This window comes from Aquarana catesbeiana, linkage group LG08 (assembly GCF_042186555.1).
Source record: "Aquarana catesbeiana isolate 2022-GZ linkage group LG08, ASM4218655v1, whole genome shotgun sequence".
Classification (NCBI taxonomy): Eukaryota; Metazoa; Chordata; class Amphibia; order Anura; family Ranidae; genus Aquarana; species Aquarana catesbeiana.
In genome coordinates, this window is record NC_133331.1 from 199,669,257 (window position 1) to 199,683,533 (window position 14,277).

Here is a 14,277-nt window from a genome sequence, read left to right on the forward strand (position 1 = left end):
CACAGGTGCTTTAAATCAGAGTCAATGGCTTACCCTGTTTCCCCGAAAATAAGACCTAGCGTGATAGTCGGTGATGGCTGCAATATAAGCCCTACCCCCCCAAATAAGCCCTAGTTAACCACTTGACAACTGGGCACTTAAACCCCCTTCCTAACCAGACCAATTTTCAGCTTTTGGTGCTCTCACATTTTGAATGACAATTGCTCAGTCATGCAACACTGTATCTATATGAATTTTTTGTCCTTTTTTTCACACAAATAGAGCTTTCTTTTGGTGGTATTTAATCACCGCTGGGTTCTTTATTTTTTGCGCCGTAAAAGAAAAAAGACCGAAAAATCTGTAAAAAAATACATTTTTCTTCATTTCTGTTATAATATTTTGCAAATTAGTAATTTTTCTTCATATATTTTGGCCAAAATTTATACTGCTACATATCTTTGGTAAAAATAACCCAAATCGGTGGATATTATTTGGTCTTTTTGAAAGTTATAGAGTCCAAAAGCTATGGTGCAAATATCTGAAAATTGATCACACCTGAAGTACTGACGGCCTATTTCATTTCTTGAGACCCTAACATGCCAGAAAAGTACAAATACCCCCCAAATGACCCCTTTTTGGAAAGAAGACATTGCAAGGTATTTAGAAAGATGCATGGTGAGTTTTTTGAAGTTGTCATTTTTCCCACAATTCTTTGCAAAATCAAGGTTTTTTTTTTTTACTTTTTTTTTTTTTTCCACAAAATTGTCATATTAGCAGGGTATTTCTCACAGACCGCATATGCATACCACAAATTACACCCCAAAACACATTCTGCTATTACTCCTGAGTACGGCGATACCACATGTGTGAGACTTTTACACAGCGTGGCCACATACAGAGGCCCAACATGCAGGGGAGCACCTTCAGGCGTTCTGGAGCACCCAGGCCAATTCTGACATTTCTCTCCTACATGTAAAAATAATCATTTATTAGCTAGAAAATTACATAGAACCCCAAAACATTATATATGTTTTTTTAGCAAAGACCCTAGAGAATACAATGGCGGTCATTGCAACTTTTTATCTCGCGTGGTATTTGCGCAGCAATTTTTTTAACGCTTTTTTTTTGGAAAAAAAACTGTTTTGTGCTTTACAAAAACCAAAACAGTAAAGTTAGCCCAATGTTTTTGCATAATGTGAAAGATGAAGTTACGCCGAGTAAATAGATACCCAACATGTCACCCTTCAAAATTGCATGCGCTTGTGGAATGGCGCCAAACTTTGCTACTCAAAAATCCCCACAGGCGACGCTTTAAAATTTTTTACTGGTTACATGTTTTGAGTTACAGAGGAGGTCTAGGGCCAAAATTATTGCTCTCGCTCTACCGATCGCAGCGATACCTCACATGTGTGGTTTGAACACCGCTTTCATATGTGGGCGGGACTTACGTATGCGTTCGCTTCTGCATGCGAGCACACAGGGATAGGGGCGCTTTAAAATTTTTTTTTTTTTTTTTGTTCATTTTACTTTATTTTAGTTTGATGCTTTTTTCCAAAAAAAAAAAAAATTTTGACCACTTTTATTCCTATTACAAGGAATGTAAACATCCTTGTAATAGGAATATGGCATGACAGGTCCTCTTTACAGTGAGATATGGGGTCAATAAGACCCCACATCTCACCTCTAGGCTGGGAAGCCTGAAATTAAAAAAAAAAAAAAAAAACCATCCTGGCTTCGATCGTAGCTGTGAGTCGGTAGAAGCGCGGGAGGGGGGGACATCCCTTCTCGCCTCCCGTAAGAACGATCAAGCAGTGGAACAGCCGCTATGATCGTTCTTATGGTGTAGGGAATCGCCGGCTGAAAAAGCTGATATCTGAATGATGCCTGTAGTTGCAGCATCATTCAGATATCCCCGCACAAAGTCAAGGACGTTGTATGACGGCCGGCGGGCGGGAAGTGGTTAAAACACATTTTTTTTTTTTAACACAAAGTTGTCCACTTATACAATATTTCTAACACATAGCATGTACATAGCAAAAATGACACCCCAAAATAGATTCTCCTACTCCTCCTGAGTACGGCGATACCACATGTGTGAGACTTCCACAGCCTGGCCACATACAGAGGCCGAGTACAGCCGAGCATGGCTCAGCATGGCAGGGTATGGCTGGGTATGGCGGGGTATTGCGGAGTATGGCGGGGTATTGCGGGGTATGGCGGGGTATTGCGGGGTATGGCGGGGTATTGCGGGGTATTGCGGGGTATGGCGGAGTATGGCGGGGTATTGCGGAGTATGGCGGGGTATGGGGGAGTATGGCAGGGCTTTGCAGAGTATTGTGGGGGCTTTGCAGAGTATTGTGGGGGTATTGCAGAGTATTGTGGGGTATTGCAGAGTATTGTGGGGGTATTGCAGAGTAATGTGGGCTTTGCAGAGTATTATGGGGGTATTGCAGAGTAATGTGGGCTTTGCAGAGTATTATGGGGGTATTGCAGAGTAATGTGGGCTTTGCAGAGTATTATGGGGGTATTGCAGAGTAATGTGGGCTTTGCAGAGTATTGCACAGCAGAAGGGATGGCTGAGCATGGATGGATGGATGGCTGGATGTCTCTGTGCAGCGCTGTGGGCACTACACATCCAGCCCACAGCGCTGCAGCCATCCATCCATCTCCCTCTCCTCCACAGTGTACCGATCGGTACACAGGAGGGGAGGAGAGGAACCGGCATCATCAGATGGCCCGATCACATGGTAAATGGCCGCAATCAGCGGCCATTTACCGGGATCCGTGATGCGCCGGGTCCTCCGGACCCGGCGGTCACGGATGTGCTCGGGTGCGCGCCCCAGGGGGCGCGCGAGAGGGGAATTCCGGGAGGATGTCATAGTACGTCCTCCCAGAGTTAAGCAACTGCCCTGCAGCCATCATTCGGCTATGGGCCGGTTGTTAAGTGGTTAAAGTCCTTGTAGGTCTTCTTTTCAGGGTAGGGCTTAGTTTTGGGGAAACAGGGTAGGGCTTATTTGGGGGATAGGGCTTATATTGCAGCCATCACTGACAATCATGCTAGGTCTTATTTTCGGGGAAACAGGGTAGTATTTTGGACAGCTATTTTATCTAAGAGAAATTCCCAAAACATGGCCTGTTGGAGGTACTTGAAGACTGAGGTTGAGAACCACTGCTTTAGACAACCTTGCTTTGGGTCTTGTAGCTGGTAAAGCTTTACTCCTCCCATGAACTTCCCAATTTACTGTAAGCCATGTCTCTGCACTGTTGGCCAGATTATTGTGCTCTTCTCCAGCCAGTGTCTTTGCTCCTTTCGCTCCATATCTTCACAACCATTAGTTACTTACCTTTGGCTTGTTCCTTGACTACGCTTCTGCTTGATGCCAATCTGCAACCATTTGTTAAAGACAGGGGATTTTTTTTCCAGCTGGAACATGGCGAAACTCCATTCCACCACCCCCGGTGAAGGTCACTTGCTTTCTGCTTACTAATGTCATTTGTAAATGCAGAAGCACATCTCTATATGATGGCAGAGCAGGGAGTGGCAGGACATCTACATAGCCACTCTAATCTCACGGTGGAAGCTCCTCCTGAAGCCAACGCTGGCAGCCGGCACTCACATGCTGTAAGTGCTAGCTGCTCTTCTTACAGCAGCCCCTCTCTCTGCTACTCTCTCGTGGTGGGAAAGGATTGGGGGAGGAAAGCTCTGTACTGGAAGAAGGTGGGGGGCTGAGCTTTGTACTAGAATGTTCCAGTACACTGCACTCTGTATGTATCACATTCCTCAACCCTGTACTTCGTGCTAAACCTTGCACTCCGTACACAGCTAACTCAGTGCATTCCTGAACCCTGCATTATGTACACAGCACACTCCTGAACCTTGCACCTTGTACACAACGCACCCCTCAACCCTGTACTTTTTAAATAGCACACTCCTGAACTCAGCACTTTGTACATAGAGCACTCCTGAAATCCTGGTATGTAACAAAGCCCCTTTATTAGTGCCACACCCACACTATTTGGCTACCCCCACCATTTGATGTGGCAGGACCTCGCACCCATTTCCTTCCCCCAGGAAGCTGAATTCCCAGACCCTTTCTCTGATAAATAAAGCCCTGGTTACTAACCTTTTGTCTGTTACTCCACTATGCTTTCACTTGATCCCAACCTGCAACTACTTGTTACCAACCTTTGGCTTGTTTACTGACTACATCTCTGCTTGATCCCTACCTGTTCCATCTGCCTGTGGACCCCGGCTTGCTCACTCTTCTGGTGAGGCAATCCTGAGGACCGAGACCTGGCAAAACCCATCTCCAACATCAGGAGCTCTGGTAAAGTTTGGGTTAATGCTTAGGCCCTGTGTCTCAGGTGAGTCCGCTTCATCTGCCAGGGTGATCTGTTCATATACTTATCTTGCTAGTCTTGTTAACTGCTCTACTGCTATAGCTACTGGTCTCTGAGCCTGACCTTGGCACCTTGCCCCTCTCTCTACCATACATGATTCATTGAGAAAATAGCTTCAGCAGGGGTGCTGTTGGCAATTACCAGACATAACAGGATTGTCAATAGTTATATATTACACTGTGTGCGTGTCTGTGTGTGTAGGGTCCCTGCAGCAAAACGGATAAAATAATGAAGAGCAGTCATGTTGCATTCTGGAAATGGCATTTATTACACATGGCAGAGGCCTTGCAGGACTCTGACACAGGAGGTATCTCTTTTATACAATATCTTAGAGACCACTGCTGCAAAAGATGAAACTAGGGAACAATGCTTCACACATTGAAACTATGGGGCATTGCCGCCCACACTGACATTAGGTAGCACTGCTGCACACATGGTTATAAACATGCACAGTTTCCAGACAGACATTAAAAAGTACTGCTGCATATCCCTGCATTAGGAAGCACTGCTGTATACATGGTGTCAGAGAAATAACAGAAACTTTGTTTGCCAATACCGGCATTTCCCTGTACGCCTGCGTGGCAGAATGGCGAATCGGCGTATGCGGGTACGCGATTCAGCGGACCGCGTCACGGCGTAATGGCACACATAGACGTGCGAGTCAGCGGGCCGCGACACGACGAAACGGCGTACGTACGTACGCATCTTAGCCGCACACGTGGGTTCCCCTATTAGCCCTATAAAAGGCAGCCCAGCTCTCTGGCTTATTGCTGGTTTGTCATTTCAGCTCCTGTGTTCCTGTGCCTTGTTCTGCTATTGACTCCTGCCTATTGTGACCCGGATTGCCTTGACCACCCTTGAACTTCTCCTGCACCTTGACCTCGGCTTGCTTAACGGATTCCTCTTCAGTCTGCTCCAGTGTTTGACCCCCGGCTTCTCTTTAAAGATTTTGCTACTGCCTGCTCCAGTGTTTGACTCCGGCCTGTCTTGGACTCTCCCATTTGATTGATTCCTGTGTATGACCTTGGCTTGTTTAAACGGATTTCCTTCCTACCGGCTTGCTGTGTTTGACCCCCTGGCTTCTCTACATACTTTGTTCCAGTTGTCTACTTCAGGACCAAGGTGTCGGAGCCCCAGTCTGCTTCCTCTGCCGATCACCGTCCGGGTGTACCCTGCACAGACTTACTACCAGACGGAAGTTCTACACGCAAGCCCCTACTAGTGCCTGGTGACCCGTGCCTCTCTGTGCCTGATACCCCCTGTGCCACCTCCAGGGGTATAGCGCACTCAGCTGCAAGGGGAGCCGCTCTCAGCATCTCGGCCCTGGTGAGTACCTTGACACATGGAAGCACTATCTGACAAATTTACACCAGAGAGTACTACTACATACTGGGGTAAGTAGGACACAGCCTGTCATATAAAAGGCTGGCTGCCAAGGAGGTGGCTGTTGAAAACACTATGCTCAGTGGGCAGACGCAAAAGGAAATGAAAATGCAAATTTGGTTTAAAGGCTAAGTTCACCTTTTGAAGAAAAGTAATAAAAACACCTTTTTTGGCAGGTAAAAAAAATGTGCATTCATTTTTTTTCTAAGGAGCCTGCTGAGCATTGCACCCACGATCAGCAGATCGCGGGTGCAATCTCAGGCTCCTGCAGACTCTCAGGATAGCTGTCTGCCAGTACATCGTAGCAAAAAGGGGATTTCACCATGTCAGACAAGTGTGTTGTTGTCACATCCCTATTGTATAGCAAGAAAAGAAAATCCCCCTTTGTTGGGACTTTGTAGGCAACGACCACACATAAGTAGATTAAAGAATATATTTATCGTGTATACATAAAATCGTTCGATCATTCAAACATGAAATGATCATTTAAAAAGACATATCAGAAAAATACATATTTGAAAAGAAAAAAAAAAGAAAAAAAGAAAAAAGACAAAGAACATGACAGATTATATAGCTTGCATGACATGAAAAATCACTCTCCAGTACAAAGTAGTCTCCGGTACCCGATGCGTTTCTGGTTCAAGCACCTTCGTCAGGGGTATTGGTAAGAGTATATGCAGTCATAAATTTGTCTTGCATGTAAAATGTTCTACTATGCAACTTGGAAAAATTAATGAAGCACTGCCAGCGGTGGTGTCGACAAATGTCCACCAAGAACACCAGTGTCGTACAGTATTTTCCAGAGAGGAAAGCTTGCTTATTTGATTTGCATGGTGATCACGGGGAGTCATATGCAGAAAATTGCAGACTACCATGTCTGTAGATTAGAGAGTGAAGCTATCCGAAGCCTCAATATGGCTTCTTATCCATATGTAGCACACTCTGGGTCATTTGGCAATAGACCTCCATGTTGGCAAAGAGACTTCAGTTTGGCAACCATCCCGCTCTGCAGTGCTCATCCCAATACATCCTATGGGCAGGCAGAGAGCAGGAAGAATCAAACTACCAGAGTGCTCACCAACGCCACCATAATTTATTGAGCACTACAAGCCGTCAGCCGCAATGGATGACGGAACTTGTAGTCCTTCCATTCACAGGAAACTGTGAATGAATGACGCGGCCATGTGGGCAGAGCCCCTCACAGCCACACTATTTTCAAATTGTAACAACATGTGCAGGGAGAAGATCTTGGGCATGTGGGGAGCAGATGCTGGAAAATGTTACATGTTCCACCCTAAAAATGGGTGGAACATTTAACATGTTCCAAAGGTGAACTTATCCTTTAACTTGGATGGGATTCCTGCTGGAGGTCCTGCAAACAAAGTGGGGTGGATTGGGTGCACTCTGGGTGAGGATGCAGCTGATAAACCAGCAGATAAATTATTTAAATAAAGTTCATTTGTCCATAAAAGCAATAAAAACTAGTAGGAAGGAAGGCTGCCTGCTTGCAGATAGAAGGTGACAAACAAAGTGAGGGAAAGAAAGCGGCGCCTTCTAAGCGTAGTATATTAAAAATTTAATGGATTCAATGTAAAAAATATATAGCAAATACACTCACAAACAGATGAGAGAGACAGGCGTGTATAATGGGTGTCATCCGCACTTATCCAGAGGATGCAGGGTTGGGACCGGTGTGTACCAAGAAGCCGTCCTCTTTATTTTTATATTTATTTTTGTATTTTCTTTTCCCCTTCTCTGTACATTATCCATCTCCAATGATTGGCCACTTTCTTACAGTCATATTAGAAATACATTTTCCCTTTTCCCATACACATTTCCTGTCATCGATCGATGCATCAATGGAATTACTATAGCTTTGTTTCTCTTATTTTATCATTCTAAGTGTTCCGTTTTTTCCATTTTTACCTTTTATACTTTACACTTCATTTAGCATATTTTTGTTTTTTTCACCACCTGTCATTTAACAATTTTCCATCATAGTCTCATTTCATCACCAGTTCACTTTAGCTTAGATGATAGTTGTCTATATTAGTTTCGATTGTGTTCATTGAACAAGCCTGATCTCCATTAGTGCTCAGTGTGGTTTATCTCTGGCTTATCATGTGACTGGGAGCATAATATATACCACTTCTAAGATGGTCCCATCAGAGCCTGGGGAAGAAGCATGCATGCTTCGAACATGCGCACCCTCCCGCTGAACTTTAATCTGGAAGTGACGACATCGCAGCAGGACGTTCCGGTGTTCACAGATCCCTTTCCCTGGATACCGAAGGCATTGGACTCCACCACTGCGTTCGCTACCGAGGACAGCTTCTCGGCACACACCGGTCCCAGCCCTGCATCCTCTGGATAAGTGCGGATGACACCCATTATACATGCCTGTCTCTCTCATCTGTTTGTGAGTGTATTCACTATATTTTTTTTACATTGAATCCATTAAATTTTTAATACACTACGCTTAGAAGGCGCTGCTTTCTTTCCCTCACCGCTGGAGGTCCTATCTGTGAATAATGTGATGCACCTACATTTTTGTATATTAAATTGGTCGTAAATATTATCTTCTTACCTTGTTTTTAAAATGTTTAAAAATTGCAGAATTTCTGAAAACTGAATAAGCCGCAAAGCTCGTAGAAACCTCAAGCCTGTAAAAAAAAAAATTGAAAAATAAGTTATGCATATTTGTTTGGATAACACAATTACCGTTTATAATATATATTGAAAGATTTACTACATTTAGAAAAGGGATTTGTGAAGATGCATTATGCATCTACATCTATTAAAAATAATTTAAAATAAATTAAGCAAAGTTAGCATTACAAAATATCACTATCGGATGGATACTGTACACAGAAACTCGGCAACCAGTTTTTTTTTGTAATAGTACATTTCTTCTTTCATTTGCTGCTAGATTAAACATGGGTCTGACTAGTTAACATAGGCAACTGTTCCATTGCTCTAAATGTTATACATCAGCCTGAAACTGTGTGCAGCATATTTAAAGCTAAACTCCGGGCACAAACACTTTAATTTAAATATATTCCTCCATAGCCACAAAAGGATATAAATCCTCTTATGTGCAACAAATGCTTTTGCAAGCCCAGGTTTTACCTTGCTAAAGTAGTGGTAACATCATCACTGTGCTATACATAGCCTGTGTGGAGGGCAGAGCTGTGGGAGGGACTCAACAGGTCCACCAACTGCAGGTTGCCTACAGAAAACTACAGAAGGGTGGATAAAAGACAAGTCACCCTGCAGAAGCAGAGAGAAGCAGTGGATGGCCTTTATTACAGGAAGATCCAGCACAAATGCAAAGTTTCACAATATATTAACACGGATCTGGAAGCACAAGTAATTTCAATTAAGAATACACATGCCTCTTATATTTAGAAAATATTTGCTTATCACGGCGTTCAGCTTCAACTATACAAAAACTTAGGTGGCGCTCTATGGGAAGAAAGTCAAAAATGTATATACATATATGTATTCATATGTAAAATAGTATACACCTTGGATTCAATTAAAAAACACTTTATTGCACTTGAGTTGAAGCCCAACCATGCCCATAGGGCTATAAGTAGTAGACCGTAGTGAAAAAAGTTTGTAACTATGCACTGAAAAAAGTAAAATATCAAAGAAAAATGTATATACGGTACCACCATATATATGAGAGAGGGGTTAACTACTCCAGGACGATTCACCATTCATTGATGGAAGAAAGTCATCCAGAGGTGTGTGAGGAATGCTCTTGCTCAAATCTATGAGAAGGGGGTGACAGGGAACTCCGCCTGCTGTCGTAGGATCACTGGGTGTCCAGATGGAGAAGCGGCGGTAACTCCTGCCAGCAACAACGGTGGTCTGTGCTCACCTCTGTATGTCTCAAGCGCGGCTGCTGGCTGAGGTGGCGTGTGGGGAACTCTGCCTGCTGTCACAGAATCACTGGATAAGCTGATGGAGAAGGGGAGACAAACTCCTACCCACCACAACGGTGGTCGGAGCTCATCTCTGTTATCCCCAGACACAGCCGCTGACTGAGACAGCGTGTGGACGTCCATCACTGTGACTGAGCTGAGGGAGGCGGGAGCTTCAGAAGGAACTGGGCGTGCGCAAGGACATGCGTGTGACGTCAGCGCTCATCCGGGAACAGGCACCTAATCAATGGAGGTGGACCGCAAACTGAAGGGTTGCTGTGGTTGCCGTAGCTGACATGTTTTGCGTGCCAGCGATTTGTCAAAGCTACAGAGGCAACAATGGCAGGGACATTTATGGCTGCTAGGCTAAGGAGTGGGAGGGGAAAAGGAAAAAAACCTACCAAGTGATGTTAACCCCTCATCCTCACAGGCCCTTAGCATATGTTAACAGAGGTAGCAAATCATTGCATAGCATTCACATACAGCCCGTTATAAAAACAGGTTATAAAAATTGATATGTAACAAACTGATTAATACACCAGATACAGAGGAAAATGGCAAAAAAATGATATTAACAGAAGATATGTGTGTACATGTTGGAAATAAAACAAAACTGTAAAATCTATAATAAGAGACTACATACTGGAGGGTGTACCATTGAAAACAGGATAAGACATTGTACAATTGAAAGCAACTATTTACACGTCATTATGCCCATATGTAAAACACGTCCAGTATTGACTGGGTTGGTTTAAAATATAATAATTTAATGAATTAATTAATAAAATAATTAGTAAAATGGGCATGGAGGACATCATATGAGGCTGTGAATTTCCAATTCCTCATTACAAAGTAAAGAAAACCTTTCGTTCTCGGTTAGGGTACCCTTGGGGATACTCTCAATTACAAAGACTTCCAAGTGACAACAATCTTCATTGTGTGCTTGGAGAAAATGACGTGGGACGCTATGCTTGTCGAAGCCCTTTTTAATAAATCTACGATGCTTGCCTACTCTTGTATAAAGGGTACGTATGGTACAGCCAACATATAGTAGGTTACATGGGCACCATAGAACGTAAACAACTGTGGAACAGGTGATGAACTGCTTAATAGAGAAAAAGATATATCTTTATTTGTAACGATCTTGGAGCATCCATGAGTAATAAACTGACATGTAAGACAACCTCTTTTGGGACATTGAAAAATTCCTATTCTTTTATCAAAAAGGGTCCCAATGTCAGAAAAGGGTTTATTCTACAGTTTTCCCAACTTACTGGGGACAATAATATTTTTTATGGTGTGTGCATTTCCTAAATGTGATCTGTGGTTTAGGAGGTAAACAAGGAGTTAAACGTTGATCCAGTTTTAAGATATTAAAGTGTTTATGAATGATTTTGGAAATGGTCCGGTATTTAGTATTAAATGTAGAAACAAATCTAACAGTGTTACCCATATCCTTAGGGTGATTGTCTTTACTTTTATTCCTTGATGACTTGTGAATATGGGAAAGGAAAGCATCTCAGACTAGATCATTGGGGTAACCCTTTTCTATAAACTCTTTCTGCATATATTCACCTTATAGATTGTAATCTTCAACCTTCGTACAATTTCTCCTTAGTCTATGAAACTGCCAGTTAGGGATGTTGTTTTTCCAAGTCGGGTGATGACAGCTATCATAATGCAGATAGGAGTTTCCACTGGTAGGTTTAGTGTGATTACAAGTGGTAATGTTACCCTGGTCATGGGACAGAACCAGATCCAAAAACACCAACTCTGTGGGGTTCAACACTTGTGAAAGAAAGTCCCAGCGCGTTGATGTTACAGTGGTTAACAAAAGAAGAAAACAGGTCCTGGCCACCACTCCAAATGAGCAAAACATTCTCGATTTAGCAGTCCGTAAAAGACAATGTGCTCGCAGTAGGGATTGTTGGCCCAGACATGCCACTCCTCCCAATAACCCATGGTCAGGTTGGCGTATGCTGGAGCAAAATAGGCTCCCATAGCTGTCCCTTTGCACTGGAGGTAGAACTGATCCAAAAAAGTGAAATAATTGTGCTGAAGGCAAAAAGTCTATACTATTAAGAACAAACTTGGATTGTAGGGAGTTCATCTCTCCATTCTTCGTGAGAAAGTATTGGACAGAGGCAAGGCCAACCTAATGGGGTATGGACGTATATATAATGAAGCGACGTCTAAAGACACCCACAGATAGCCCTCCTGCCAAGAATATTCTTTTAGAATTTCAATGACATGGCTCGAATCCCTAATGTAAGATGACAGTTGACAGACTATAGGTTGGAGCAGAAAATCTATGTAGATCGATGGACCACTAGTGAAGCTGTTGGTGCAAGCCACAATTGGTCTGTCCGGAGGATCGATTAGGGCTTTATGCACCTTCGAAAGGTGATAAAAATAGGGGGTGTTGGAAATTGTCGGTAACAAAAAGCACTTTTCTTTCTTGTTAAGTATCCCCTCCTTCCAAGCAGCTTCAACCAACTGAATGAGTTCCAACTGATACCCAGGGAGTGGATCAGAAGGAAGTTTTAGGTAGGTGTTATAATCAGCCAATAGCTGGGGGCCTCCCTGAGATAGTCTGATCTGTTTTGAACCACCAGGCTACCTCCTTTGTCTGCCTTCAAGTATGAATATACTGAACGTTAAAAAGAAAATGCGACAGATCTTTCTTACCATAGAGAGTCTTTTCTTTCTGTTGTACCTATCATTAAGGGCTTGTTCACATCAGGGAAAGCTGTTTGACACAGGACCTGGAATATTTCAGCTATCACTGTAGTAGTGTTAGCTACTAAAGTGATTGTTGGCTTTCCCAACGGCCCCTTAACCATGCAACGCCGGGCGATGTACCAGTACTTCGAGTGGTTATACTGGAATCTGCTGCAGGCACCCTCCCGGTATTGTTTCTTAGAGCTGGAGGAGCACTTGTTTTTAAAAGCAATTCTAGCAGGTAAATAGCCACTGGTTTGCTTTTACAAAACGGTGGGAGGGGGTCCTAGCATTAACATGGATTGTTTGAGGATTTGCATAATTTAATTTACAGAACATGCCCACAACTTTGAAGATTTTTTTTTTTCTTATTGTGAAGCAAACAACAAATAGGACAAAATAACAGAAAAAGTCAATGTGCATAACTATTCACCCCCCTAAAGTCAATACTTTGTAGAGCCACCTTTTGCGGCTATCACAGCTCCAAGTCACTTTGGATAAGTCTCTATGAGCTTGCCACATCTTACCACTGGGATTTTTGCCCATTCCTCCTTGCAAAACTGCTCCAGCTCCTTCAAGTTAGATGGTTTGCACTTGTGAACAGCAATCTAAGTCTGACCACAGATCTATTGGATTGAGGTCTGGGCTTTGACTAGGCCATTCCAAAACATTTACATGTTTGCCCTTAAACCAAAGTGTTGCTTTAGCAGTGTGTTTGGGGTCATTGTCCTGCTGGAAGGTGAACCTCTGTCCTAGCCTCAAATCACACACCGAGTGATACAGGTTTTGCTCAAGAATATCCCTGTATTTAGCACCATCCATCTTTCCCTCAACCCTGACCAGTTTCCCAACCCCGACTACTGAAAAAGCAGTGTTCACCCAATTACTTTTTTGGCTACCACTTGCTTCACATAAAGTCCCACCTTCCCTGTTAGTTAACTCCTCGTTAATTAACCCTTTCCTCTACTGAAAAAGCATCCCCACAGAATGATGCTGACACCACCATTTTTCACTGTGGGGATGTGTTCTTTGGGTGATGTGATGTGTTGGGTTTGCGCCAGACATAGCGTTTTCTTTGATGGCCAAAAAGTTCAATTTTAGGCTCATCATACCAGAACACCTTCCTCCATACATTTTGGTAGTCTCCCACATTCCTTTTCGCAAACTCAAAACGTGCCATTTTGTTTTTTGCTTAAAGTAATAGCTTTCTTCTGGCCACTCTGCAATAAAGCCCAACTCTATGGAGTGTACGGCTTATTGTCGTCCTATGTACAGATTCTCCGGTCTCTGCTGTGGAATTCTGCAGCTCCTCCAGGGTTACCTTAGGTCTCTGTGCTGCCTCTCCTATTAATGCCCTCCCCTTGCCCGGTCCGTGAGTTTTGGTGTGCGGTCGTCTCTTGGCAGGTTTGCTGTTGTGCCATGTTCTGCCATTTGATGGTGCTCCTAGGGATCATCAAAGATTTGGATATTTTTTTTTTTTATAACCTAACCCTGGCTTGTACTTCTCAACAACATTGTCCCTTACTTGTTTGGAGAGTTCCTTGGTCTTCATGGCAGTATTTGGTTAGTGGTGCCTCTTGCTTAAGTGTTGCAGCCTCTGGGGCCTTTCAAAAAGGTGTGTATATGTAATGACAGATCATGTGACACTTAGATTGCACACAGGTGGATATCATTTCACTAATTGTGTGACTTCAGAAGGTAATTGGTTGCACCAGAGCTTTTTATGGGCTTCATAACAAAGGGGGTGAATACATACGCACATGCCAATTATCTGTTTTTTATTTCTGGAAAAAAGTTTTATGTATACATTTTTCAAATTTTACATCACCAACTTAGACCAGTGGCGGAAGTATAGGGGTCGCTG

At 43.3% G+C, this 14,277-nt stretch overlaps 1 protein-coding gene across 24 annotated transcripts in view; it reads right to left on the bottom strand.

The window, feature by feature from the left end:
* The window catches only part of KCNMA1 (potassium calcium-activated channel subfamily M alpha 1), a 1,086,632-nt gene that overhangs the window by 547,531 nt on the left and 524,824 nt on the right, over positions 1-14,277 (bottom strand). For all 24 annotated transcript variants that reach the window (XM_073596784.1, XM_073596787.1, XM_073596785.1 and 21 more), the window contains exon 6: positions 8,351-8,426. In XM_073596784.1, the coding sequence (XP_073452885.1) occupies positions 8,351-8,426 (76 nt within the window). The remainder of the gene's footprint in view (positions 1-8,350; positions 8,427-14,277) is intronic.